Source organism: Meriones unguiculatus, chromosome 4 (genome assembly GCF_030254825.1).
Source record: "Meriones unguiculatus strain TT.TT164.6M chromosome 4, Bangor_MerUng_6.1, whole genome shotgun sequence".
In the NCBI taxonomy this organism is placed as follows: domain Eukaryota; kingdom Metazoa; phylum Chordata; class Mammalia; order Rodentia; family Muridae; genus Meriones; species Meriones unguiculatus.
In genome coordinates, this window is record NC_083352.1 from 90,915,832 (window position 1) to 90,942,056 (window position 26,225).

At 52.7% G+C, this 26,225-nt stretch overlaps 2 protein-coding genes across 15 annotated transcripts; one reads left to right on the forward strand and one right to left on the reverse strand.

The window, feature by feature from the left end:
- Positions 1 to 84: 84 nt before the first annotated feature.
- Sds (serine dehydratase) lies at positions 85 to 7,311 on the reverse strand. 4 transcript variants are annotated; one of them, XM_021633184.2, is made up of 8 exons: positions 7,155 to 7,311; positions 4,913 to 5,067; positions 4,067 to 4,106; positions 3,672 to 3,811; positions 3,476 to 3,567; positions 2,705 to 2,932; positions 923 to 1,047; positions 85 to 451 (listed from the first exon to the last, which is right to left on the reverse strand). In XM_021633184.2, the coding sequence occupies exons 2-8, from the start codon at positions 5,063 to 5,065 to the stop codon at positions 246 to 248; spliced, it is 984 nt and encodes a 327-aa protein (XP_021488859.1). In that variant the 5' UTR covers positions 5,066 to 5,067; positions 7,155 to 7,311; the 3' UTR covers positions 85 to 245. The 4 variants fall into 4 exon arrangements, with proteins under 4 accessions (XP_021488859.1, XP_060238492.1, XP_021488860.1 ...); XM_060382509.1 differs by lacking the exon at positions 7,155 to 7,311 and adding an exon at positions 7,095 to 7,117; XM_021633185.2 differs by lacking the exon at positions 7,155 to 7,311 and adding an exon at positions 6,933 to 7,085.
- Positions 7,312 to 10,553: 3,242 nt separating this feature from the next.
- Positions 10,554 to 25,325, forward strand: Sdsl (serine dehydratase like). Of its 11 annotated transcripts, none has more exons than XM_060382515.1 (9): positions 10,554 to 10,672; positions 16,570 to 16,669; positions 18,157 to 18,350; positions 18,465 to 18,504; positions 19,209 to 19,351; positions 20,654 to 20,742; positions 21,198 to 21,425; positions 23,721 to 23,845; positions 25,036 to 25,325. In XM_060382515.1, the coding sequence occupies exons 3-9, from the start codon at positions 18,177 to 18,179 to the stop codon at positions 25,239 to 25,241; spliced, it is 1,005 nt and encodes a 334-aa protein (XP_060238498.1). In that variant the 5' UTR covers positions 10,554 to 10,672; positions 16,570 to 16,669; positions 18,157 to 18,176; the 3' UTR covers positions 25,242 to 25,325. The 11 variants fall into 11 exon arrangements, with proteins under 11 accessions (XP_060238498.1, XP_060238495.1, XP_021488836.2 ...); XM_060382512.1 differs by having other exon boundaries at positions 10,555 to 10,672; positions 16,570 to 16,664; XM_021633161.2 differs by lacking the exon at positions 10,554 to 10,672 and adding an exon at positions 14,478 to 14,527 and having other exon boundaries at positions 16,570 to 16,664.
- Positions 25,326 to 26,225: the final 900 nt, after the last annotated feature.

Genomic DNA, 26,225 nt, shown 5'->3' on the forward strand with positions numbered 1-26,225 from the left:
GCACTGAGGAGGCTGAGGCAGGAGGATCTCCAGGTTGCTGGGCTGCATTTAGACCCCATGTCAAGAACAAACAAAACTCAAAAGTTCTTTGCTTTATAAATATATATATTTATGTATTTACAATGAAAAAGTACACATTATAAACAGGTAAAGGAAGATGGGACCACTGTCAGCTGTACCCCCTGCCTACCCTCCTCAGGGGTGCTGGTGTCCCCCTCTCAGGGTGGCCAGGACAGCAGCAGATGTCACTTGGGCAGCCCATTCATGCCCAGCTGCACCTTGAGTGCCTGCAGCTGTGCCAGGCTGATGTTGCTGCCACCACACACAATGACGACCAGTGAGGTCAGTGAGGCTTGTAGCCGTCCGTCAGCCTGCAGCCTGCGGACCACGCCGCTGTACACAGCAGCCAGCGCTGCGCCACACGCAGGCTCCACCAGGATCTTCTCGTCATCTGCGAGGGAGCAGCCCGATCAGCCCTCAGCATCGATAAGCCTTAGAGCGAACCTCTCACTGTGGCCAGGACCGTTTGTTCTGAACCCAGCCTCAGTTTTCTGCCTGTGCCAAGGGTTCTCAGGCATCTGAGAGCGTCACCAGGCATGTGGCAGCAAGCTGAGGTTATTAATAGTTGGCAGTTGTTCATTTTGGCCACCCTGTTCACGGCTGAACCCAGAGAGAGTTCCATTATAGACCTACAAATCCAAATCCTCCCAGTCCTTTCCCTTTTGATCCTGGCTACCGGGAAGCTCAAAACTGGTGCTTTAAAGGCTAGTTTGTCCTCCCTGCTGTCATGGTCACCAGGCTCACGTTTTCACGAGCAGCTTTAGTGTTTCTTTTTACCACAGACTTCCTTTAGCTTCCATTCATGAGACAGTCTAGGCAGAGGAGGGAGAAAATAAAGGCGAAAAGATCCCACGGAACATACCCACAAACTTCTCAATGGCAGCCACGGCCTCCTGGTCTGAGATGACCTCAGAGAAGATGGGGTGTTCGTAAAACAGCTTCAGGGTCTGCGCCCCCACAGTGTTCACACCCAAGGCCTTTGCGACACTGGGAGGTGGGAGTGAGGAAAGGGATGGGAACAGAGGAGACAAGGATACATGTGAGAGTCAGGGACTTCAGGGGAGGGGTGGGAACGGGCTACCCCTGCCCTTCCCTGGGAACCTGCACAGGGGTCTAGGGCATCCGACTGGCCTGACTCAGATAGGCCTGAAGACCTTGCTGCCTTGCCCCAGCTTGTAACCTCCACCTACTACCACTTGCCTCCTTCCTCAACCTGCCAGCCCCCAGATGAAGGTCTCCTCTTCCAGGAAGCCTTCTAGAGAGACTCCTTGGTCCCATGGCTTACTTGAAGTTCTCAAATAAACTTCCCACACCCTAACAGACATAGGGAGAGCTAGTCCTTCCTAAAGTATCAGGTGTTACACACCTCCCAAGCTCAGTTTTATAGAAGGGGAAACAGGAACAGAGATGAGACAATAGGTATCCCAAGGTCACATTAACTTAGGGTCAAAAATGGCTGCTTGAGTGCCAGCTACTGCATCTTATCTGGCAGGAAAAAAAAATAGTGGAATTAGGACAACATCAGTCCCAACAGTGACATCATGCCCAGCAATATGGATGAATCTCTTACCTGATTAAGTGTTCCCTATTTATGACAGAAATGCTCCTCTTCCTAGGAATCTCTCAGAGCTGGGTACTGAGTTCCTTGAGTCTGTTGCCCCACCACTCTTGAATGTGTTGGCCTACCGTCCAAAGTGGCTGTGTTTGTGCCAGCTACCACACCTACACTGTCTGAAAAGAGGGTGTGAGAGCAGAAGGGCTTGTGGATGCCCAGTACAGACTTTAACCAGCCTCCCTTGCAGCTAGGTGTGGTCATGTGACCAAGTTCTGACCAATAAGTGATAAGAAAAAGTACAGCCAGCTGAGGGTTGGTCTATGAAAGTTCAACCCTTAGGTGGTGCAGAAGCCATCCACACTCGTTACAAACCAGACTCTAAAAGTTGAATTTGGACCTTCTTCCAAACTATGGGTTTGCAGTACAATTCACTCTTGCTGTGCTTGGAGGCAGCCCTGAGCCACAGCTCTCCATCAGCATATCAGCCGGAAACAGCCAGTTTAGTACTGTGTGCCAAACAGCTCAGGTAAGGCGTCCAGCAGACCAGGTTGAATTCATTCGAACGAGCTTGCTGGGGTGTATCCCACTGTCAGCTGAGGAGCAGCCCTACTTTGTCTTTAAAGTTTAGATATTCTTTCTTTTCTCAGGCTGGCACAAAAGCAGCTGCTTTGGACCCTAGGTCATCATACTCAGAGTGATGGGGTAACAGGCTCTTGGAACTCAGTCCCCAGCTTCAAGGAGTTGCCCCTAATAGGCTTTCTCTTTTTCTCTTTTAAGTAGAGAGAAATAAAGTTCAATTTTGTTTAAGCTGCTGGTTAGGGGTTTGGTTATAAATTCTTTGCAGTCAAGAGGGTGTTTTTGTTTGTTTTCTTTTCCCACCCTGTGTCCAGGATCAGCCAGGGTCTGGCCCATGTTAGAGGCCAGATAAGAGGCCAGCAAAGAAATGAGACATGACCTCAAGGAGTGACTAACATCATTTACCATTGCCACATGAGACCCAGACATGCCACACATGGCTGTGTGACTTTGGTCAAATGACTGAAGTCTCAGTTTCGTGGCTTGCACAACAGGGAGATCTCCCAGGCTCACCTGGTGATCTTGGGCAGCGTGACCAGCTTTCCTTCCTTGGTAGCAGCATGGAAGCTGTGGGCACCGAAGGTCTCCATGGCGATGATGGGCACGTCTTCCCAGCCCACCTCCCGTAGCCCCTGAACCACTCCGCACAGCAGGCCCCCGCCGCCCACAGACAGCAGGATGGCCCCAGGCTTGTCACTCAATGTCTCCTTCAGCTCCTTCACGATGGTAGTGTGGCCTTCCCTGGGCAGGAGAAGGTGGCAGGTCAGCTCAGGGCTTCCTGAAGACACAACGGCTGGTCTAGGATGCCAGCTAAGGTCTGTATTTTCCTCTACCCCAGGCGTTGATAAACCTCCGAGCCGGCCCCTGCCCCCTCCTCGCCCAGCCGTGGCCTCCTAGGATATGATTGTGTCTTCCCCCACCAGGAGAGGGGATGGCTGTGGGAGTTGGTGCGTAAAGTCCCCACTTCTTACCCACCAGTGGGCACATGCCTTGGATACCCATTTCCTGCAGACTCCCGGGCTCCCCAGGGGCTGAGATTCGGTTGCCCATGGCAGATGCTGGCGCATGAGAGCCGCTGTCATTGATGCTTCCCCAGCTCATTTATTCCTAGTCACCCCCAGATGAGCTGATCTCCCCAAATCTCTGCATCTGGAGACCCCCTTATTGCTGATGTGTGCATCTGGGCATTTGTGTTTTCTCTCCCGCACACCCTGGGTGTGCAGCCTGGAGAATTAGGAGAAACTGCCCGTTATGGCGGGAGGTAGTGGGGTGGCCCCAGCTTACCAGATGAGAGGGTCATCGAAGGGGGAGATGTACACCCAACCTGGGTTATTCTTTTCTAGAGCTTTGGCCAGTCTGGTGGCATCATCCAGCATCTTCAGGGACGGGGGCGGGGGAGAGAATGAGATGATGCGAGGAGGGGCTCTATCTAGGTGCCAGCCCCCTGAGCCCTGCCACCTACAGACGGGTCTGTGCTCACCTCTCCTACCACTTCAACTGTGGCTCCTTCACTCCTGAGCCGCTCGATGGTGAGGGCAGGTGTGGTGCAGGGGACCACAATAGTGGCTGGGATGCCCAGCCTCCTGGCAGCGTAGGCAGTCGCCATGCCCGCATTGCCCGCTGTCAGGATGGCAGTGGAGATAGTGTGTCAGGAAGGAGGGTCTGGGACCTCAGGTGGGGCTGGTCATTCCTTTCATGTCAGGCTCTGGACTCCCCTCACCTCCTGAGTGACCCCTGCCTCATTCTGGAACCCCAAATCTGCACTGATGTGACTGGATGCATTGCTGCACAGATGAGGGCCAGAGAGGGGACGTGCCTGGCCACAGGACACACAGACCAGGATAGGAAGGGAAAGAAAGTTCCCTGGGCACTTACCTGAAGAGCAGACAAAGTGTTTGCAGCCTTGTTTTGCCCTCTGTAGAGACAAGAAGAGGGAGTCAGATCACCCCTCAAGTCCATGCCTAGGCTTGTCCCTCCCCCTGGAGTATCTTCTGTCTATGCTGTACTCACCTTCCTTAGCATCTGGAACATCCTCAGGCATATATTCCCCAAGGAGACTGCACAAGGGGGCAGATGTCTGTAGAGACCCTCGTGGGTGGGCACCTCTTAGCCAGAGAGAGCCCTGATATGTGTAACCTATTCTAAAAGTATTTTCTTTTAAGTATTTATTTATTTTCTTTTAAGTATGTGTGTATGAGTATTGCCTGTAGAGGGCAGAATAGAACATTAAATGCCCTGCAGCTGGAGTTACAGTTGAGCCACTGACATGAATGCTCATAGCATGGGTCTTCTGAAAGAGCCTCACATATTCCTAACTTCGGAGCTATCTCTCTAGCCCAATATTTATTATTATTTTTAATTATGTGTGTGTGAGTGCAGTTGCTCCTGGAAACCAGAAGAGGGCACCGTATCCCCTGGAACTGGAGTTACAGGTGGTTGTGAGCCACCAGCGGGTGCTGGGAGCTGAACTCAGGTTCTCTGCAAGAGCAGCCAGTGCTTTTAAGTACTGAGCTGTCTAAACTCCAGCTCCTAAAACAATAATACTGTCAATAACAACAACAACAATAATAATATTACTATTGACAGGTTCTTGCTTTGTAGCCTAGCCCTCCAGCTTCCTGACTATGTTTGGAATCCTGGGTGTACCTCTGCACACCTAGTTCCAGAACTGTCAGGTAGGAGGGACTGCTCTTGCTGCCAGGATGCCACCCTGCCCCGTACCGTCTTGCAGAGATGGCCAATGCCTCGGATCTTGAAGGAGCCTGAGGGTTGAGAGTTGTCCATCTTTAGGTACACGCTAGTGCCGGCCACTTTGGACAGTGCCATGCTGTCACGCACCGGAGTCTTCACGTGCAGGGTCTCCTGGGTGGCCATGGCTGGGGGAGCAGAGAGGAGATACAGAAGGTCAAGAGAGGCTGCCCTCCTGGGCTCTATGCCCCCCTTAATACTCATGATGATAAGGAAAGGGCACAGAATAAAATCTCAGCCAGGCCACCTACTGGCCTACCATTTGGGCATGCCCTCAAAACTTCGTCCTCAAAGTTGAAAGGTCATGAGCTCAGAAACTTAGGCTGCAGCCTTAGGCAAGTCCAGGGGAAGGGGCTTGTACAAGCTGGCTCAGGGGGTGTGGATAAAGGAAGGTCAGGGGCAGCCATGGTCTGTTCCTGCAAAGTCACCAGGAACCAATCCTAGCTGACCTGTTGCCATGAGCTCAGAGCGTATCAGCAGACACAAAAGAAACGGGTCATGTGGGGCCTCTGTGGAAAGTAGCCCTCGGGTCCACAGCACCCCTGCATGCTCAGCATTTTCCCCTATTATATATTACCTATTAAATATGTTTCCTGTGTGTGCATGCCTGTGTGCGTGCGCAACACCAGGTGTCCTTCTCAGTTGCTTCCCAGCTTATTTTTTTGAGGCAGGGTCTCTCACTGAGCCTGGAGCTCACTGATTCAGTTCCATGGGCTGGCCAGACAACCCCTGAGATGCTCCTGTCTTGCTCCATAATTCTGGGATTGCAGGTATTTATTGCTGTGCTGGGCATCTTTGATGTGCGTTCTGGGGGTTTGGACACAGGTCTTCGTGCTTTCACAGGAAGCCCTTCACAGACTGAGCCATCTCTCAACCCCACACATGCTTTTAAGAACCCAGTATGTTCTTACTGTGTAGCCTAGGCTAGCTTTTGAACTTTTGATCCTCTTATTTCAGCCTCCCGATTGCTGGGATAACAGGGGTGCCCTGCCATGCCCGGTACACATACGTATTTTACAAAATTAGCCTTTGGGCTTGGTGCAGGCCTGTAATCCTGCCACTTTGGAGGTGAAGGAGAAAGGATTAGGCATTCAAGGCCAACTTTGGCTATGTAGTGAGTTTGAGGCCAGCCTGGGCTACATAAGGCCCTGTTCCAAAACAAAACAAAACAAAACCTCCAAAAGACCTGGGAGTCTAGTATGAAGCTCTGAACGGCTCTCATTATAGAATTGTTTTCCTGCTGTGGGGACCAGAGAGGCCACATAGACCCCTGGCCCACTCTCATCACATGCTCTCCACCTTAAGAGGAAGCCTTGATACAAGCAGAAGCTACAATGACAAAAAAGTTCGAGTTTGGCTAATGGCACCATGAGGTCCCTTAGGAAGCCATGGCAGTGAAGAAGCCTTTGGGTTAACACTGGCTCATCCACTGTCACTTTGTGGCCTTTTGAGAACCCCCAAGAGGGATCCAGAGTCAAGTGGGATCAAACCCAGGCAGTCAGTGACTCTTTCGAGCACCCACGCGTATGGCACATGTGTGCGTTCATGTGCCTGTGTGTGTGAGTGTATGAGAGAAAGTCAAATCCCTCCCCCCTTCTAGTAGACCTCTTGAATGACAGTTGGGGAAGAATGGCACTCAGAGCAAGGGTAGCTCCAACTGTGTCTGCTTTGTCCCTCAGCTCCTGGCTGGGCCCATCCTGACACACTGGGTCTTCTCTGCACCTGAAAGACCCAGTTGATGCAGCCTCTGGCTCGGGGGTAGTTCCCACCACACAGATCCCTTCCAGGTGGCTCTAGGGAGCCCCACTTGGTCCCTGTCCCAGGCTGCAGCATTGGGAACCTTTGGGGAAATGGGGAGGGTATTCCGTACTGATTCCCACCCCAGAGGTCAGTCCCACCGGGCTCGATAGACAATGAGGCCAGTGAGAGGAAAAGGCGCAGAGGTCTTGGCAAAGGTGGTGCGGGGCACAAGCTCCAGAAAAGAAGTCCCTACCTTGTCATTTGACTCATGCGAGCACTCAGCAAAGATAGCCTGTCGCATCCCACTCCCGTGACATTGTGAGCCGGAAGCTTCTATGCCATCGTCCCATTTTACAGATCAGAACATGGAGACTTGAACTGAATGTGTCCCAGCCCCTTTCCCCTTCCCCAATACCGGACTCTGGCTGTCCTTGGCTTTCAATCCTGGGGTGAGGCTGAGGCTGGGGCCACGTACCCGGCACAGAACGAGCTGGACAGAGTGAGCGAGAGGGGTAGATTGTGTCTGTGTCCTGGAAGAGCAGAAGGTTGGCAGGACACTGGGCTCCAGGGCTTTATTTTCTGGCTGAGGCTCTGGGCAGCCAATAAGGGCCCGGGCAAGCCCCGCCTCCTGGTCCAGGCCTGGGCAGCAGCAGGGGAACCGCTGAAGCCTGGTCTCCAGTCCTTATTGCATCCTGCCCTCCAACTCTGTCCACTTCACCTTTCCTTCCTGTTTCTTCACTTGCAAATGAAGACTCTTACCTCCTAAGGGCCTGTAGGACCTGGGGGCGGCACAGCACTGAAGAGCCCTTGCCAGGGGCCCTGGGGTCAATCCCACAACAGAAAAGCTGGGGAGTAGCTGGACACATATCATATGGCCAAGAAACAGCCACAGCCCAGCCACGGCAGCTCACACCTTTGATTAGGCACAGTAGAAGCTGGGGCAGGAGGACAACAAAGTCTGAGGACAGCCTAGACAAAGGAGTCCAATCTTGTCTTAAAATAGGAAGAAAGGGGGCAGGGAACCAAACCCCAAATTAGTGTCAAACCATAAAAGAGGTTTGCACAGAGTGGAAATGAGGCACGGGGCACAGAGACAGTGAGAGGCAGAACTTGGGGGTTGACTGCCAGGCCTGTGTTTGACAGAGCTGCTTGCTGCAGTCCCCAGCCGTCCCCTAGGGCTCTTCATATAAAAGGACAGATGGGTAAGACCCAGGGGATCTGGGTTCAAATCCTGGCTCTACTGTTACTGGATATGTGGTTCTGGGAAGGAACCTTGGCCTCCCATAGCCTCTGCTCATATGTAAAAGGATGTGACATGGACACCTCTGTCCCAGGCTTTGAAGATGTTGAGTGTGTGTTAGGTGAGAGACGTGAAACTGAGCAGGCAGACAGTGTGTGTTAGCAGCCTTCGTCATCACCATTGCCACAATCACCATTGACATCAGCGCTATCACTACATCACCATCACTACCACCATCACCATCACTATCATCACCATCACTACTACCCTCCCCATTACCATCATCATCACCATCACCCTCACTGCCATCACCATCACCACCATCACCACTATCACTGTCACCACACCATCACCACCACCATCACCACCATTGACTTCATCACTGCTACCTTTCCTGCAATCACCGTCATCACTCTAAACACCGCCATCATTCTCACCATCACCACCATGACCTAGAAAGCTGGGAGGTCTTACACTGAAAAACTCTCCCAGCTCTGCTCCGAGCCTCCTGCCTGTTCCTGGCTGAGTACAGAGGCCACAAGGGTAACCCCCCCCAACACACACACACAGCCTTACTGCTCTGTGGTGTCATTGCTCCGTCTGACCCACAGCAGGAACGACCATGGGGTGTGGGTCAGGGACATGGGGTAGGCAAGTCGGGATGACATGGACGTCACGAAGCCCATGTGTGGACACAGCCACCTTGTGCCTCTCTGCACCAGCACCTCATTGCCAGAGCAAAGCCGGGGAGAGCAAGGGAATCGGGCAGTTTGGATACACCTGAAGGGTCTAGATTTCATTTCTTAGATTAAATTTGATCAGGTCTGTGTAGCCCAGGCTGGCCTCCAACTCACTTAGTAGCCGAGAATGCCTTTTAACTCCTGATCCTTCAGCCTCCACCTTCAGAGTGCTGGGATTACAGGCGTGTGCCAACCATGCCCACTTTCACGGTACTGAGGATCAGGCGCTCGAGGATGCTGGGTGAGCATTCTACCAGCTGAGCTGTATTCCAGCCTCACATTTACCGTCTTTCCCAACCCTTTCACACATGCCTCCTTCCCACACTCAGAGATCCATCTGCCTCTGCCTCCCAAGTGCTGGGATCAAAGGCGTGCATCACCAGGGCCAGTTTACAAAACATGTTTTACCCTACAGCTACTGAAACATACCTCCCCCCATGGTGTCAACCATGTTTGCTCACACCTGTCATCCTAGCACATGGGAGGCTGAGGCAGGAGAATTGCTACAAGTTTGAGGAGGCTGAGCTACAGAAAGAGACTTTGTCTCTAAAGGGAAAAAAAAGAAAAGGTGTAGTCGCCTGCGTCCTTAAACCCAGTGCTCAGGAGACAAACACAGGAGGATCAGGGGTTTGAGGTTACCTTATGCTACCTAGTGGGTTTAAGCTAGCCTTGGATGCATAAAACCCCACCCAAAAAATGTCAAAAAAAAAAAAAAAGTCTGGTAATTTGGCTCAAAGGGTAAAAACACTTGCTGCTGAGCCTGGTGACCCGAGTTCCATGTCTGGGCCCCACACAGTAAAAGAGAGACCTGACTCCCACATATTATCATTTGACCTCTACGTCTGTGCCATGGCAAACACGAAACCCTCAAACAAACACACAAATTGAAAGTTGTTATTATTATCATTATTATTGTTTTTTAATTTTAAAACATTAATTAATTTATTAATTTTACATCCTAATAGTAGCCCCATCCCACCTCTCCTCCTGGCCCCACCCTCTCTCCCTCTTCCTCTTATACCCCTTCCCCTCCCCTTCAGAAAAGAGGAGTGCCCCCTACCCATCCCAGCATATCAAATAGAATCAGGACTGAGCGCATCCTCTTCCACAGTGGTCTGGCCAGGCAGCCCCACCAGGGGGAAGTGATTGAAAAGCATGCAACAGAGTCCTTGTTAGAGACAGCCCTCACTCCCTTTACTAGGGAACCCACATGAAGACCAAGCTGCCCATCAGGTACGTATGTGTAGGGGGCCTAGGTCCAGTCCATGCCCGGTCCCTGGTTGGTGTGTCAGTTTCCACAAGCTCCCACACCCCTTCTGAGCTCTGGTTAGTTGGTTCTGTTGGTTTATTATTATTTTTTAAGACAACATGTCCTTGTGTAGCTCTGGTTGTCCTGGAACTCACTCTGTAGACCAGGCTGGTCTCAAACTCACAGATCTCAGAGATCTGTGCTGGGATTAAAGGCATGCACCCACTACCTCCTGGCTAAAAGCAGTTTCTTGTTTTTAATGTTAAAAAAAGAGAAAAGAGTTTGCCTGAACAATGGGTCCTCCCTTGTTTTGTATTCTGTGTCCAACCTCTGTGGCACTGGCTAAGGACCTGGCAGCCATTGAACTCTTTTTTCACTGTGGTCACCCACTGCAGCCCTCACTAGATGGGTGAGGACCTCCCAGAACCTCGTGGGTTTCCCTGGCGGCACTGTCTGCTGCTGACTCTCACTGTGCGTCATTCCCAGTGACAAACAGTCTTTGCTGATATGTAAAGTCAGCCTCCAAGTCAAGGTCAGGACCTGGCAATAGCTGAGCCTCTCCCTAGGGTTATCATAAGCCATGGTGACCCATGATGGACATGGGGAGCTGGCTAGGTCAAATGCCCAGAGAGAGATGTGGCCACAGCGCACTAGCCAGTAAGGAGGTCTGGGACAGAAAACCTCATACCCGAGAGCACGTGCAGACAGTCAAAGCCTTCATGATTTTGTCTCATGTAGCTTCATTCTTCTGTCAGCTGACAAAGGTGACAATTTTTTTTTTCTTTCTTCTAGGGATTGCAGCAACATACTGGAGCCAAGGCAGCCAGGGTGGTAACTGTTCAGTTATGTGGGAACCTTCTTTGCCTTCAGCCCAAGACATCCCTTCAAGGGGAGTGGACGGTAGGACCTCTTCCCTACCCTCCACCCCCCACCCCCCGGACTCCAGTGTTTTCACCTCTGACACAAGCTCATTTCTCTGAAGTCCAGGGGGTTTTGTTCTATGAGACAGGGTCTCACCATATAGTTCAGGCTAGCCTCGAACTCTCCATTCTACTGCTTCAGCCTCTTCAGTGTTGGGGTTAGAGGCGTATATACCACCATAACCAGATTAGCTATGAATTTTGTTTGTTTAAAGCAGGGTTTCATGTAGCCCAGGCTGGCCTTGAATTTCCTTTGTAGCTAAGGATGGCCTTCATTTTTTTGCTTATCCTGCCTCCACCTCCCAAGTGCTGGGATTACAGGCATGCATCACTACACTTAGTGCCTGGCTTTGAACTTTTAAGTCTCTTGGGAGGTGCACCTGGATTTAATGTCCCACAAAGCTTGGCCCCTGGTCTCTGTGCTGGGTGACCCAACTAGTCACATAAGCTTTTTGCCCCTGACTCCTTCTTTTGTTCTAGGGATGAGTTGTGTTGGGGGGGGGCAGTATCTCTGCCAGGGTTTGAAATACATCCAAAGCTCTGCCAAGGGCTGCTGGGGGTTAGGGGCTGCTGGAGGCTGGGTGGCAATCAGAGTGGAGGACAGGGGGACCACAGGATGGTGGCTTGGCTTGGCTGATGGAGACAATGCTCTAATGTAGGCTTCTCGGGCCTGCAGTGATCAAACTGCTTGGTCAGGGATGGGCAGTTTTTGAACTTGGCCAAGGAGCCACACTGCGTTGTGTCAGAAGTCCTGGATCCCTCCCTTCCTCTTTTATTGCTGCTCACTCGGCTCCACTGGTGGATCCACCTGCCAGGTCCCTGTTCCCACCTCTGGGTGGAAGGGCATGAGGTGAGACTTGTGACAGAGGGTGGCTGGAGTCAGGGCTCCACCTCCCTCAGCAGAGTGTCCTGGGAACACTGTGCACACACAGCTGGGGCTGAGGTGGTGAAATGAGGATTAATGAGCAACCCGGAGGACTGGCCATGGTGGCTGTTTGGTGGCCTGAGGTGTCAGGGACAGGAGCTGGCTGACAAACACAGCAGTTGCCTGGCCCCCAGCCTCCCCTCTGTGTGCCCCTCCCCCCCTTAGCCTATCCACTCCATCCTCCCTGTCATTGAAGCCAGCAGCTGGGGAGCCCAGCCCCTCCTGTCTCAGCGTCCGGCTCTGCCCTGCTGTGTGACCTTGAGTGAATGACTTGGTTTCTCCGAACTTGCTTCCGATCATTGGAATGTTTGGGGTTTTATGTTGTCTTTGGTTTTGCTTTGTCTTGTTTGTCCAGGTGCTTGTACATTCTGTGATGAAATGACATCACAGGCTTCCCTGTGACCTCTGTGGTGGCTTCTCTTACAACCCCAGGACTGACAGCAGAGCTCCCTGTGGTGGCTTCTCTTACAACCCCAGGACTGACAGCAGAGCTCCAGCTGCAGCCCCAGCATGTCCCACACAGAGAGGAGCCTGTACCCCTCTCTGCAGCAAAGGCACAGAGGCTGACTCACCCAGGGTCACTCAGCCTGGAAGTGGGGTAGCCCCTGCCCGCAGCAGAGCCTGGCTCCAGGCTTCAAGATCTGCATTCTGCATCCTGGATGCACTGCCTCCCCATGGGAGCCCTGTGCCTACCTAGCCTGCTTAGTTTCATTTCTGTCATCACAAAAAGATTCAAAAATTGTTTTTGTTCATTTATTCTGTGTACGTGCGAGCACATGCATGCAAAAGTGGAGCACATGCATGTGTGTGTGGAGGAGGTCAGAGGTTTATCTATTTATTTAATGTGCATTGGTGTCTTACCTGCACACATGTCTGTGTGAGGGTGTCAGAGCCTCTGAAGCTGGAGTTACAGGCAGTTGTGAGCTGCCATGTGGGTGCTGGGGATTGAACCTGGGTTCTCTGGAAGAGCAGCCAGTGGCCAGTGTTCTTAACCCCTGAGCCATCTCTCCATCCCCAAGAGGGGTCAAGTTTTTGGCATCAATACTGCCCAGTGTTAGTCCTGGGAACTGAATTCAGGTCGTCAGCTTGGTGGCAAGTATTCTCTGACCTGTCAAACCATCTTAACAGCCCCCCACAAACACCTCTTCCTCCTTCCATGCCACGTCTTTTTTTTCCTTTGAGATAGTCTTGCTTTGTAGCCATGCCTGACATTTAATTCTGCCTCTTTCTCCAGAGTGCTGAGATTACAGGTGTAACAGCACTTGTCTTTTCCTATTACTTAAATATTTTTTAAGGATTTAGTTCCACATAGTGGTGCACACTTTTAATTCCAGCACTCGGGAGACAGAGGCAGAAGGATCTCTGTGAGTTCAGCCAGAACTACCAAGAGAAACCCTGTCTCAAGAACCAACAACAACAAAAATAAATTATTATTATTATTATTTTGGGTTTTCCTGACAGGGTTTCCCTGCGTAGCCCCGGCTGTCCTGGAACTCTGTAGAGCATGCTGGCCTTGAACTTACAGAGATCTGCCTTAGTCTGCCTCCAGGGTTCATGTGTATGGTGTATACGGGCAGTTGTGAACCACCTCATGTGGCTCCTGGGGACTGAACTTGAGTCTTCTTCAAGGGCAACACATGCTCTTAGCCACTTAGCCTCCCCCCCCCCCCCCCCCCGTGTGTGTGTGCGCGTGCGCGCGTGTGGCTGTAATCCCAGCACTTGGCTGGTGGAGGTGAGAAGATGAGGTGTTGAGTGTTTTCTTCATTTGCATAGCAAGTCTAAGGCTAGTCTGGGCTAGCCTGGACTACATGAGCTCCAAGAAAAACTAAAGGGATGTCATTCCATGGTGGGGCTTATAGCAGAGAGCTTGTTCAATGTGCACAAAGCGCTGGCTTCTGTCCCAGTGCTGGGTGGGGCGAGAGTCTCAGGAGTGTGCTGTTGGTATACTGCAGGCTTGTAGTCAGCCAGGTTCTTATCTACAGCCGAGGTTCCCCTCCACCAGGAAGCCTTCTCCAGAAGACACCCTACCGCCGCTGTGGAGACCTTCCACCTTCTGTCCTGTTGTCCCCAGTGCCTCCTGAGATATTTAGGCACTTGCCAGCGATGGGGGAAGGGTTAATGTGAGGGCAGAGGTGAGTTGGGCAGATGACGGTGAGGCAGCTCCACGTGATCCTAGGGGAGCCAGGGGTTAATCATCAATCCCGGGAGGGGAGAGGTCACACTTCCCTAAGGAAGACGAGGAATGCCTGTGGCCTTCCTGAATCTTGCCTCTCACTTTAAACAGTCCTCCACTTTGTCTTGGAGGCAGTGTCCCTCACTGAGCCAGGAGCACACAGATCTGAGTAGTCTAACTGGGTGGAAAGCTTGGACATCTTCCTGTTCCACTCTCATAGTGCTGGGATCATAGGCACTTTACCTCAGCTGGACCTTTTGCACAGGTGCTGGAGGGCCGAACTTAGGTCCTCACATTTGTGTGGGAAGCATGCACCCAGAGCCATCTCCACTGGGCCATCCTTGCAGATCCTCTAAGTACTTCATTTGCCCCCTAGAACTCGGCATGGCTTTCAACACACTCCCCCCCGCCCCCCCCTTGGGCTCCCAACATCCTACCTGCTCCTGCCTCCTATAACAAGGGCATTCTGAGGGCTGGGAGAAGGCAAGGGACACGTTATCTTGTTTGAGGTTAAAGGTCTCGGGACTTCGCAGGTGGTAGGTGTCTGGTAAATATTTATTTACTGAGTACATGAAGGAGTGAACAGCCATTGCTTTGAACAGTAAGTAACGGCCAGGCTTCCTCTGCTGGCTGTGGAATAGCAGAGATGGCGGTGTGGTGTGAGAGTTGCTCTTCCTATCCAGACAGGGGGACAGCTGTCAACTCATCCTCATCTTCTTTCCTCTCTCTATCTCTCTTTCCCCCTCTTTTCCTCTCTCTCCCTCTCTCTTTTCTTTCTTTCATTTATTTCTTTCGAGATAGGGTCTCTATGTCCTGGAATTTGTTATATAGACTAGGCTGGTCTTGAACTCACAGAGATCTGCATGCCTCCAAGTGTTGGCATTAAAGACGTGTGCCAGCTGGGTGCAGTGGTGCACACCTGCAATCCCAGCACTCAGGGAGGAAGAGGCAGGAGGATCTCTGTGATTTTGAGGCCAGCCTGGTCTACAAAGTGAGTCTAGGACAGCCAAAGGCTACACAGGGAAACCCTGTCTTGAAAAGCAAAAAACCTAAAACCAAAAAACAAGACATGTGCCACCATGCCTGGCCTGCATCTTTGTCTTCTTGTCTCAAACCTAAACTGACCCCAGTGTGGTCAAGGGAAAGTGGCCTGACCCAGGAAAAGCCCAGGATCCAAAGCTGGATCTGGGGTGGCTGTTATGAAGGTGTCCAAAGTGAGGGGTTGACTCTACCTCTTGTTGGCTAGCTCCCGAGGATGTGTGCATTCCCTCTGAGCCTCCATTTCCCCACCTAGCAGATGGACTCAGGGTGTTCACGAGCCATGAGCAGCATGAGGAAGGCGGGGAGTGTTGGATATCCCGGTGAGCTCATCTTGGTCGTCTTTTGTTGTGTGTCCTTAGCAGGACCCCAGAATCAGGAGCTATCCCTTTAACAAGGAGGAGGGGCCAGGCCCTGGTGGCCGGATCCGCTAGCCTGTGAGTCCAGGTCAGTCCTGGCTGGGCTGTGGGCTGTGCTGTCCTTCTGGAAGGTAAGGGAGGCGTTGTGGGAGTGGCCGGGGAATGTGGGGCAGTGTGCAGGGCAGTGAGTGGGTGTGAGGGTGGCAACTACCCTAGTGAGCATCTGTCACGGCTTGTCACTCCACAGGAGGCAGGCCTTGGGGACTCTGAGGGTAGATACCGGGTTGTGCTGGCTGGAGGGGCAGTTGTCAGCTTGCCCTTCTAGCCTTTCTCCTGATTGGGCTGCTGGAGAGCACCCAATGGCACTCGGGGAAAGGACCCCAGGACTGTTAGGGTTGGAGTGAGGCTTGGCTATGTGAGCGGTCCTGACGAGTGAGTTTTAGTGCAGACGTCACAGGGCCTCTGCCCCAGCAGCTGCCACACTGATGAGAGGTCCCTGGGCCGTGGCTCAGCTGTGGGCCCCACGCTGATGGTCATGAGGTTGCTGTCATCAAGAAGGGTCTTTTTGCTTTTTGAGATAGGGCTTCTCTGTGTAGCCCTGGCTGTCCTGGACTCACTTTGTAGACCAGGCTGGCCTCAAACACACAGAGATCCACCTGCCTCTGCTGGCATTAGAGCTGTGTACTACCACCACCTGGTGGGTTTCAGCTCTTAAGGATAATTGTCAGTGAAGTACCAGACAGCCTCATTTTAAATTAATAATGATGATGATGAGGAGGAGGAGGATAAAGAGGAGGATGATGATAGCAACAGCCCACTAGTTAAGACCCCATACAGTGTGGAAGCACACGCCTGCCTTTGAACTTTGAGCCGCATTTCCTGACCTGCGGCCTTGGACACCAGCCTCCCTGGGTCACTTGTTTTAAAACGGAGTTAAATCCAGGCCTCTGTCAGGGCTTCTAAGCGCCTTCTGAGATAAGGAGGAAGGAGCTGGGCACAGTGCCCTACACAAGAGTTAGCCCTTATCAAGCCACGCAGGGTACAGTGTGCGCCTTCACTCCCCCGCTGGACTTTATCCTCTCCAGGACCCCGAGCGCATCAGAGCTGCGTCCAGCGTGTGGTGTGGCTCATGTTCACTTCACTCTTACCTTTCTGGTCCGAGACGCCTTTCCTGACTCCATGCCTAAAAGACGAACCCTTCTTCCACTTTTAATATTCAGTTTCCTACTATTTCCTTGACTTATAGGTCATCTCATCAAACTACAAGTTGGCTCCGAGGTAGATGTCTGTCGTCTGTGCCATCTCAGCCTGGACCTTGACTGTGCTCTCCAGACAAGCACGGTAAGGTGGGTAAGAGGTCCAGGCTCCTGGGCAGGAGGGGTGGGGTGTAGCTCGCCCCCTGGTGGCCCATCTCGGAACTGCAAAGGGCCTGACCACTCTTTTCTGCTGTAGAGACAAGAAGGGGGTAACGATTTTCATTTTTGGTTTTGTCCCTTTGGTTTGGTGGTTTGAAACAAAGGCTTCTCAATGTGTAGCCGGGGCCAGCCTTGAACTCACTTCTTTGTAGCCCAGGCTGCCCTTGAACTCTCCATCCTCCTGCCTTGGTCTCCTGAGTTTGAGTTCTGGGATCACAGGTGTGAGTGAACCACCACTCAGCTTGTCCCTTCTTCCAACATTTCTTCCCTCGTTTCTTATTTATTTGTTTGTTTGTTTACTTGTAGACAAAGTCCGTGTGGCCCCGGGTTGTAGCCTAGGCTGGCCTTGAATTCATAGATCTGCCCGCCTCTTCCTCATGCGTGAGGGGTGGTGTGTGTATTGCCATGCCTGCCTTCACCCTCTTTTAAAATTGCTCTCTCCTTTCACCTTTAAGTGGTTTCTAGGGATCAAACCCGGGTCATCAGGCTTGTGAGACAAGTAACATCTGCTGAGACATCCTGCCAGACCCTCTTTTACAAGTTTTTAAAGTTCCCTTTTTTTTTTTTTTGTTGATGTATATGTGAGTTTGTGTACCATGTGCATGCAGTACCAGAGCAGGCCAGCAGAGGGTGCCAGATCCCCCTAGAACTGGAGATAAAGCTGGTCGTGAGCCATCATGTGGGTGCTGCTGGGTGAACTGAACTTGGGTCTTTTGCAAGAGCGGCAAGTGCCCTTAACTGCTGAGCCATGTTCCCAGCCATATACACCGTCCCCTGTCCTTGTTTTGAGACAGATCTTGTGTAGCCCTGGCTGGCTCCAAACGTTATGTGGCCGACATACAGTCCTCATCTCACTGAGTTAGGACAAATGTAGACCGAGGTAAAGCTACATATATACGCAGAAAACAAAACAAAAGCTTACCAGCCAGTGTGGTATCCTAGCATTATAAACCCAACACTAAGGAGGTTGAGACAGGACGATTGTGGGTTCTGGGCTAACCTGGGCTACACGTGGAGAGCCTATCTCACAACAACAACTACAACAAAAGCATCTTTGCTTTTAGAGGCGTGGGCTGTGGCTCTTTCAGAATGGATAACTGTGAGGAGGGCATAATACTGCCAACGGCAAAGTTAAGGGGTTAAGGAAGGGCCTGGCCTCCTTGGCACCTGCTTAACCAGCATTTTTATAGAAAAAAAAATTGTGAATGAGTGAAATGCATTTTTATTACTCTTTGGTCACACTCTGTGTCCCCAGCACTATGGACCGCCACAGACACTGACTGAAAGGGCATCCTGCCTTGTTCAGATGAGGAAACCAGGGTCCAGAGAGGGGCAGATACTTGCCGGGAACTTGGAGGTTGGAAGGCTTGGTTCTCATGTCATGGCTAAAGGGTCTGAAGAGCACATGCTCTTTGCAGGTCATCAGCGTGCTGCTGGAATGGAGCGAGCCTCAGAGGAATGTGACACGGTGGAGCCTTTCCACAGGGTCACGCCCCTGCTGGAGAGCTGGGCGCTGTCACGGGTGGCAGGCATGCCCATCTTCCTCAAATACGAGAATGTGCAGCCAGCTGGCTCCTTTAAGATCCGGGGCATCGGGCATTACTGCCAGCAGGTGAAGGGGGGTGGGCAGAGGGCTGGGGAGGAAGTGTGGGCTATATGGAGGTGGAGGGGTGTTGGATGGGGCACCCAGCCACATCCCACAAAGACTCCACCTTTCTCTCTCCAGATGGCCAAGAGGGGATGCAAACGCCTGGTGTGTTCCTCAGGTGACCCCACCCCTCTCTGTTTTACTGGGAGTCCTCCGGACTGGGGGTGGGGGGGCAGGGGAGCCAGCTGGAGCAGCAGTCACTGGCCAGGACTTGGTTTCCTTGTTTCCTTCCTTCCTTCCTTCCTTCCTTCCTTCCTTCCTTCCTTCCTTCCTTCCTTCCTTCCTTCCTTTCCTCCCTCCCTTCTTCCCTCCCTTCCTTTGTTACAGGCCGACAGGACTCCCATCCTCCTGTTTCTACCTCCTGAGTGCCGGAATTACAGGTCCGCACCACCAGGCCAAATGAAACTCTTCTTAAACCTCATCCCGGCAGAGTCTCAGACAGCCACATCGTCTGTTTGTAAATCCCTTCCTTATAATCCGAGACTTGTGGTGGTCAAAAACTCGACAGAGACCTACCTCACAGAGGTTTAGGTTGCAGGCTCCGAGTTCTGAACATTCTCAGGAGAGATGGCTCCCAGGCACGGCTTCTGTCACGCAAGGATCTTTCTCTTGCTTTTTCTTTTCCTTTCTTCTCATCCAGGCCTCACAGTAGCCTGGGCAGCATAGTAGTCACGGGTCAGGAGGTTGAGTTCTCTGACTGGCTTGATGTAGACCAACTGTTTCCCTGGTGCAGACACACAGGTGACTTACAGGGAGGTGATGGGGAGAGAGTGTGGGTGGGCCGTGTGAAATCTGAGGCACCCCTTCCTCCTCTGTTCCCAGGGGGCAATGCAGGCATTGCGGCCGCGTACTCGGCTCAGAAGCTGGGTATCCCTGCCACCATCGTGCTCCCGGAAAACACTTCCTCCTTGCAGGTGGTGAGGCGGCTGGAGGCTTTGGGGGCTGAGGTCCAGCTGTTTGGGAAGGTAAGGGGGTGGTGCTGGGGAGAGCAAGGGGGCAGTGCTGGGGAGGGTGGGACACGATCCTTACACTCCTCACACCCCACTCCAGAGCATTGCCTCCGTTTATTTTGGATGCACACTGGCCAGAAACAGTGTCTTAGTCTGCAGTCTTCTCTCAGGGGGGTAGAGAGAAGAGAGAATGGGCGGGACAAGGGTGTTGCCCTTTGAGGGTGGGACCTCTGGATCTGATGCCCTACCCTGAGAAGACTCCTGTCCGAGGGCTGGAGAGTGTCCCCCATCTTCACTTGGTACTGGGACCTGAAAGCCTGGCGGTTTGATAAGCCTTCAGGTGGTGGCTGGGCCCTTTGTTTCTTGTTCTGAATCCCCAATGAGAAAGTAATGGGGACGTCAGAAGATCCCACACTGAAGCACCCAAGCAGAAGCGCCCAAAGCTGCTTCTAGACACCGCCCTGTGCGGCTCCCCAACCCCAGCCTTTTCTGCTTCCCCAGTGCTTCTTTTTGCTTTGGTTTTTGAGACAAGGTTTCTCAGTGCAGCCCTAGCTGTTCTGGAACTCTGTAGCCTAGGCTGGCCTCGAACTCAAGGATCCTGTTTCCTCAGGGCTGGGACAAAAGGCATGCACCATCATGCCATGCCCAATTCTGCTTCTCTACATCCTTCCCTTTGTCAACCAATCACACTCTCATCCACTCACTCTCCCATCTATCCCACAACAGGGTGGGGTATCTCTGTGCAACCTAGGGTTTACTCCTCAGAGCTCAGCAGGGTTGTGCCAGTGAACGGGACAGAGCAGCCACAACTGCAGTCACCCACAGCTCTCAGTTATTGGTGGAGTCTGTCCCAGGCACACGCTCCTTGCTTTCACAGTCCATTTTGCCACCACCCAGCCAAGCTCCATGATCAGGGCATGTTCAGAAGGTGAGCTCTGGCTGACCTATGGTGGGCACAGGTGTCAGGGACCAGGCCCGGGGGCCAGCATGGGGTGGCAGGCTTTCACAGCTGGGCTTCAGGGACTCAGATGATCTGTAGGGTTGGTGTGGGGACTTCACAAAATGGGCTTCAAGTAACAGCCCCTGAGTACATTGACTCTGCACACCCTGAGCTGTTAGGCCCTGTTGTCACACAGCATCCCAGTCCCTTTGAGTCTGAGGGAGGCTCATGGAGTCCTTTGGCTCACGCAGAGGTTGCTGTCCTTTCCCTCAGGAGAGACTTCCTCCAGCCCCATAGAAAACCCTAGCCTCTGCCACAGTCTCTGTGGAGTCTGCACCCCAGCTTTTTTTTGGAGGGGGTCCTCTACTTCTCTTTAGGTGTGGGATGAAGCCAACATGAAGGCTCAAGAACTGGCCACAAGGGACGGCTGGGTGAACGTCTCCCCGTTTGACCATCCCCTGATATGGTAAGCCTTGTGGCTGTTTTCCCAGGGAGCCAGAGCAGGTAGATCCTCATTGGATGAAAGAAGAAACCAAGGCTCAGAAAGAAGAGTTTTCAAAGCCAGGCAGACATGGGTTCAGACTTTGCTTCTTGGGTACTGTCTTTCGTGCAAAGCACCTCACTGCCCATGCCTCAGTTTCTCTATCTGTAAAATGGGAATTGTAACATGAAGTATCCTTTATTGAATGTGCTTGGAGAGGGGCGCAGGCTGGTGGTGTCCCCTCACTGTCTACTTGGCTCCTGAGAAGCCCACTGGGACATGGAGAGGTCAAGACACACAGCTGGTCAGGGGCAGAGGCAGGTTCTACGTTACAGGCTGGCCCCTGTGAGCCCTCCCTGAGAAGGGTATTTCTTTCGGTGGCTGAGGAGAGGGGGATCACCTGTCCTGGAGGTGTCATCATGTGTTCTCCCATCCCCCAGGGAAGGCCACGCCAGCCTAGTTCGAGAGCTGAAGGAGTCACTGGGGACCCCACCGGGTGCCGTGGTGCTGGCCGTGGGGGGCGGAGGGCTCCTAGCTGGCGTGGTTGCTGGCCTGCTGGAGGTAGGCTGGCAGCACGTACCCATTGTTGCCATGGAAACCCGCGGGACACACAGTTTCAACGCGGCCTTGCAGGCAGGCAGGCTGGTCACCCTGCCAGACATCACCAGGTGGGCCCGGGTGGGCATCTGTGGGGGTAAGGGTGGGGTGTCTTTATCTCATGGACTCTTGGTCCAAGCTAGTGGGGGTGTGGGCACCCCAAAGGTCTGCTTGTCCTGAAATGCCAACCATTGTGACGAGGATCCAAGTTAGAGGGTATGAAAAAGCTGGGTTTGTCGGTGTACCCCCGTTATCCTGGCATTTAAGAGACTGAGGCAGAGGGCTTCAGAGTGAAGGCCCAGTCTGGGCTTGTGCCAAGAGACCATGTCTCACAAACATGTATATGCATGATGACTAAGGAAAACGCCTGATGTCAACCTCTGAGCTCCACATGTACCCACACGGATGGGGCGCTTGCACACACACACACACACACACACACACACACACACACACACAAGAGTAGGATGGGAGCCATGCAAACTCCTCATTGGTTGGAATCATTACCAAAGTGATATCAGTGCCATCGGGAAAACGGAATGACAGACAAGGAGCACAGAGCGCCAGACAGTGTCGCCCTCAGCCTGCGCTCCAGAGGCAGATGTTGCCCCAACATCTGTGTGCAGGAGTAGGTCTGAACCCCACATCTGTCCATCTTTAAAACCTCTTCTCCGTGGGCCAGAGTTTCCCAAACGTGTCAGAAGTGAGTGAATGAATTAGACACCCCCTTTCCCCCTTTCCTCGGAGACGGGGCAGCCCGTAGCCCAGGCTGGCCCCAAACTCACCATGGGATGAGCGTGTGCCATCACACCCAGTTTGTGCAGCTTTGGGATGGAACCCAGGGCTTCACGCGTGCCGCACGGGCACTCTGCCCACGGAGCCGCACCCCAGCCTGGATTAGATTTTCTTGAGGGGCTGGCATCTGCCCTGTCTTGTAAGCTCAACTTCTCAGGTTCATGCCGTGTTACGAATGGGCATGCCCATCAGTTACATCCTACTGGTTTTATTAACTTTAAGGTATTTATCTTGTTTTTAAGTACGTTTGATCTCTCCGCCACCCCAACGACGCTCTATCCATCAGAGCAGGAGCCCACAAAGGCCAGCCGGAGCCACAGGCTATCAGGAGCCTCCTGACATGGGTGCTGGGAACTGAACCTGGGTTCTCTGGAAGAGAAGCGGTGTTCTTAACTGCAGAGCCATCTCTCCAGCACTCATTTTAAAATAAGATTTATTTATTTATTTTATGTATGTGAGTGCTCTATCTGCATGTACACCTACCTGCCAGAAGAGGGCAGCAGACCTTGCGATAGAAGGTTGTGAGCCACTATATGGTTGCTGGGAATTGAACTCAGGACCTTCGGAAGAACAGCCAGTGCTCTTAACCTCTGAGCCATTTCTCCAGCACCCCAGCCATTTTTTTTTTTTTAACTTTTTATTTTGAGACAGGGTCCTGCTAAGTTGTCCAGGTTGGCCTTGGATTTTCTATGTAGCCCAGGCTGGCCTTGAACTTGCCTCCTCCTGTCTCAGACTCCTGAGTACAGGGATGACAGGGCTGTGGCCACCACACCCGGCTCATTTCCTTCCTCTTCACCTCTGCCCCATTCACCTGTGCCCTTAGTCATCATAGTAACAACAGTTACCACAAACCACACTCTCTAGAGCGAGCTGAGCATCTGGTTCTGACCTTAAGCTCCTTACAGGTTTCGACTTGTTCGATACACACGACAACCTCACAACTTGCATTATTCATATGAATAAACCTGGGTCCAGAGAGGTCAAGAGCGTTTCTCAAGGCAGCAAAGCTGCAGAGCCAAAGTCAGAAAGGAGACACTCTGGTTCCAGCCTCAGTGGTCAGGGCTCCTTGGCAGTCAGGTCTCCAAAGGTATCCTTGGGTTCAAAACACAAACTCTAGCCACCATGGATAGCAGGGCATCGACCTCAGCACCAAGATCAACCAGGCTGGAATCTCCCTCTGGTGTGGACCAGCTGTGTGGTCCTGATATAGCTGCTTACCCTCTCTGGGCCTCCTTTTCTCTCACTCAAAGCGTGCGTGGGAGGGCTGTGAGGGTTAGAACAGAAATCCAAACTCTGGGCCCATCCCCTCTGACGGGGATTAAAGGTCATCATCAGTAGTTATTGGTGAGTGAGGTGACTAGACTTCCAACCTCCCTTTCTGGGGTGGCTTTCTGAGGTTAGCACAGGCTATTGGTAGACCCAGCACACTCATGATTCCCTCATGGGCTTCACATCCGAGCGTGTCTGGGTCTCCCGATGACGACCTGTCCATCCCAGGGCGTGGGTGACCAGGGCCAGCAGGGTGGGGCACTGATGTGTCTCCTCCTCCCCTCCCACCTCCCACCCTGCAGTGTAGCCAAGAGCCTGGGAGCCAAGACGGTAGCTGTACGGGCCTTGGAGTGTGCAAAGCAGTGTGAGATCCTCTCTGAGGTGGTAGAGGACCGGGAGGCTGTCAGAGCTGTGCAGAGGTTTCTGGGTAAGTGAGGCCCAGGCAATCTGTCCATGCCAATCGTGCCCTCGGTGTCTGTGGCTGGCTGGGTGACATCATGGGGGTGTGGTGAGGTCAGGGGGCATCTCCAGTAGGGGATGGGAGGAGGGGAAAGTCTCAGCAGCTTCAGGACACTTGCACATGCCTTTCCCACATTCCTGCCCCTGGATGTCCATCCTGGCCTCATCCTTTATTGCTTGTCTGTGGTGAAGACTAGTTATCCAGTATGGTGCCTCCTCCAGGAAGCCACCCTGATCTCCCCACAGCACATCACTAACCAGAGACTTCCAGCACACTAACCTCTTTGCTCACAGCTGCCTGGTTTTTAATCTACTGTTGTGTGACAAGGTGGGGGTGGGGCTTTGTGTCTTAGTCACTGTTATGTCCCTAGGGTCTTCCTAGCATAGAGCCAGGCAGAGAGCGAGGTGTTTGTTGAATGATTGGATGAATGTATGAGTGAGTGGGAAGATGAGTAATGGATGGATGGGCAGTGGAGGGAGAGAAGGATGAATGGGTTAGGTGAGTAGGGCTGGATAGGTGGAGGGGTAGGTGGATGGATGGATGGACAGATGGGTGGTTGGATGGATGGATGGATGGTTGGATGGATGGATGGTTGGATGGATGGATGGATGGATGGATGGATAGATGGATGGGTAGACAAATGGACAGGTAGATGGGTGGATGGATAGATGGATAGATTGATGGATGGATGGATGGATGGATGATAGTAGATGGATGAGTGGACAAATGGACAGGTAGATGGGTGGATGGATGGATGGATAGATTGATGGATGGTTGGTTGGATGAATGGATGGATGGATAGATGGATAGTAGATGGATGAGTGGACAAATGGACAGGTATATGGGTAGATGGAGAGATGGATAAACAAATAGGTGGACTGTTGGGTGGGTGTATTTATTGGTGGGTAGATGGACGTGTGGAGGAGCAGGCTGATGGATGGACAATCAAATGATGGGTAGGAGATGGATGAATGGCTTCCAGATGATAACTGGCCTTACAGACAAAGGCTACACTGATAGATGGACAGAGAGACAGACAAGTGATGGTGCAGGGAGCAGATCTGTGGAAAGTCAGAGCTGCGATTGCAGAGGGGATGGATGGAAGGATGGACGCCTCCTGCTGGGCACTGACCGGCAGTGCTCCGCCCTCCCCACAGATGACGAGCGCATGCTGGTGGAGCCTGCCTGCGGTGCCTCCCTGGCTGCCGTGTACTCGGGCATCCTGAGGAGGCTGCAGGACGAGGGCCGCCTGAGCCTTGCGGGGGCCCCTGTCGTGGTCATCGTGTGTGGAGGCAACAACATCAACAGCCAGCAGCTCCAGGACCTGAAAACCCAGCTGGGCTGCGCCGAAGAATCTCAGTAGTCTTTCCCTCCTCCTCCAGAGAGACCTCCTGGATTGTTCCCGGAGGGTCTTTGTAGTCCAGTGAATAAATCTGCCTGAGCCGAGTGTGTGGTTCCCACAGATCCTGTGCTTTTAATCCCTCGAGCTACACAACCCTGAAGCAGGTTCTGAGACAAATGACTCCACATCACGGCGCGGGCTGCTGCAGCGAACCTTGAAACGCACTGCTCCACAGAGGAGATGATGTCATTGGCCCTTGTCACATGCTTAGCTGCTTAGTAACTCTTTTAAGAGCCCTTGAGTCCTTCTCTACATCAACATTCACCGAGTCCCTGCCACAGTGTGTGTGAAGGTGACATAATGTACCAAGGTCACGCAGCGGTCATGTGACCCAGCCGGGTGCGGACACTACTTTGCAATGTCCCTGGGTTGTGTCAGCGTGGGGGCTGGAGGTGGTGGGGCTGGAGGGGTGGGGGAGTCAGGTCGTGGCCTCCCCCGCGCCTTCCCTGGGTGGTCAGACCCTCCAGCCCTGGGAGATCTCCTAGGAAACAAGAGGACGCCGACTCCGTTGTGGCCACAAGGGGGCAGCAGAGTGTCTCTTGAGGGGATGGCATCCTGTGTCCCTGCAACCCTGGGATTCCCCTTGGCTCTCACCCAGTCCGGGTTTGCAGAGACTGCAGAGGGGGCTGGCGCCCACCCTTGTCTTTGGGGTCTTCTGAGTCCCCTCACAGCCTGCCAGGTGACAGAGCTTAGCCTGGAGAGGCATAGCTCAGGGTGAGACTCAGTTCCCTGTGGCACATGGCTGTGCCGGCCTCAGGCAAGCATCCTTCCCTCTCTGGGCCTAGATCCTACAGGCCATGACTCACCTCCTTTCTCAAGGGCAGGATTCAGGCAGCAGTGACCTCTGCTCTCAAATACACTGCCTGCACTGCGTTCTCTCCTGAACCCCAGGGATGGCCATCACTTGCCAAGAATTGCCCAGACACCTGGGGACCCAGTCCTGTT

Excerpts from the sequence above, each read along its gene's own strand:
- Sds (XM_021633184.2), bottom strand. The coding sequence starts at position 5,065 with ATGGCCACCCAGGAGACCCTGCACGTGAAGACTCCGGTGCGTGACAGC. Across the intron at positions 1,048-2,704 it reads ACGCTGCCCAAGATCACCAG|TGTCGCAAAGGCCTTGGGTG; the intron begins GTGAGCCTGGGA and ends CCCACCTCCCAG. Across the intron at positions 452-922 it reads TGCCATTGAGAAGTTTGTGG|ATGACGAGAAGATCCTGGTG; the intron begins GTATGTTCCGTG and ends GCTCCCTCGCAG.
- Sdsl (XM_060382515.1), top strand. The coding sequence starts at position 18,177 with ATGGAGCGAGCCTCAGAGGAATGTGACACGGTGGAGCCTTTCCACAGG. Across the intron at positions 19,352-20,653 it reads AGGTCCAGCTGTTTGGGAAG|GTGTGGGATGAAGCCAACAT; the intron begins GTAAGGGGGTGG and ends ACTTCTCTTTAG. Across the intron at positions 23,846-25,035 it reads AGCTGTGCAGAGGTTTCTGG|ATGACGAGCGCATGCTGGTG; the intron begins GTAAGTGAGGCC and ends CCCTCCCCACAG.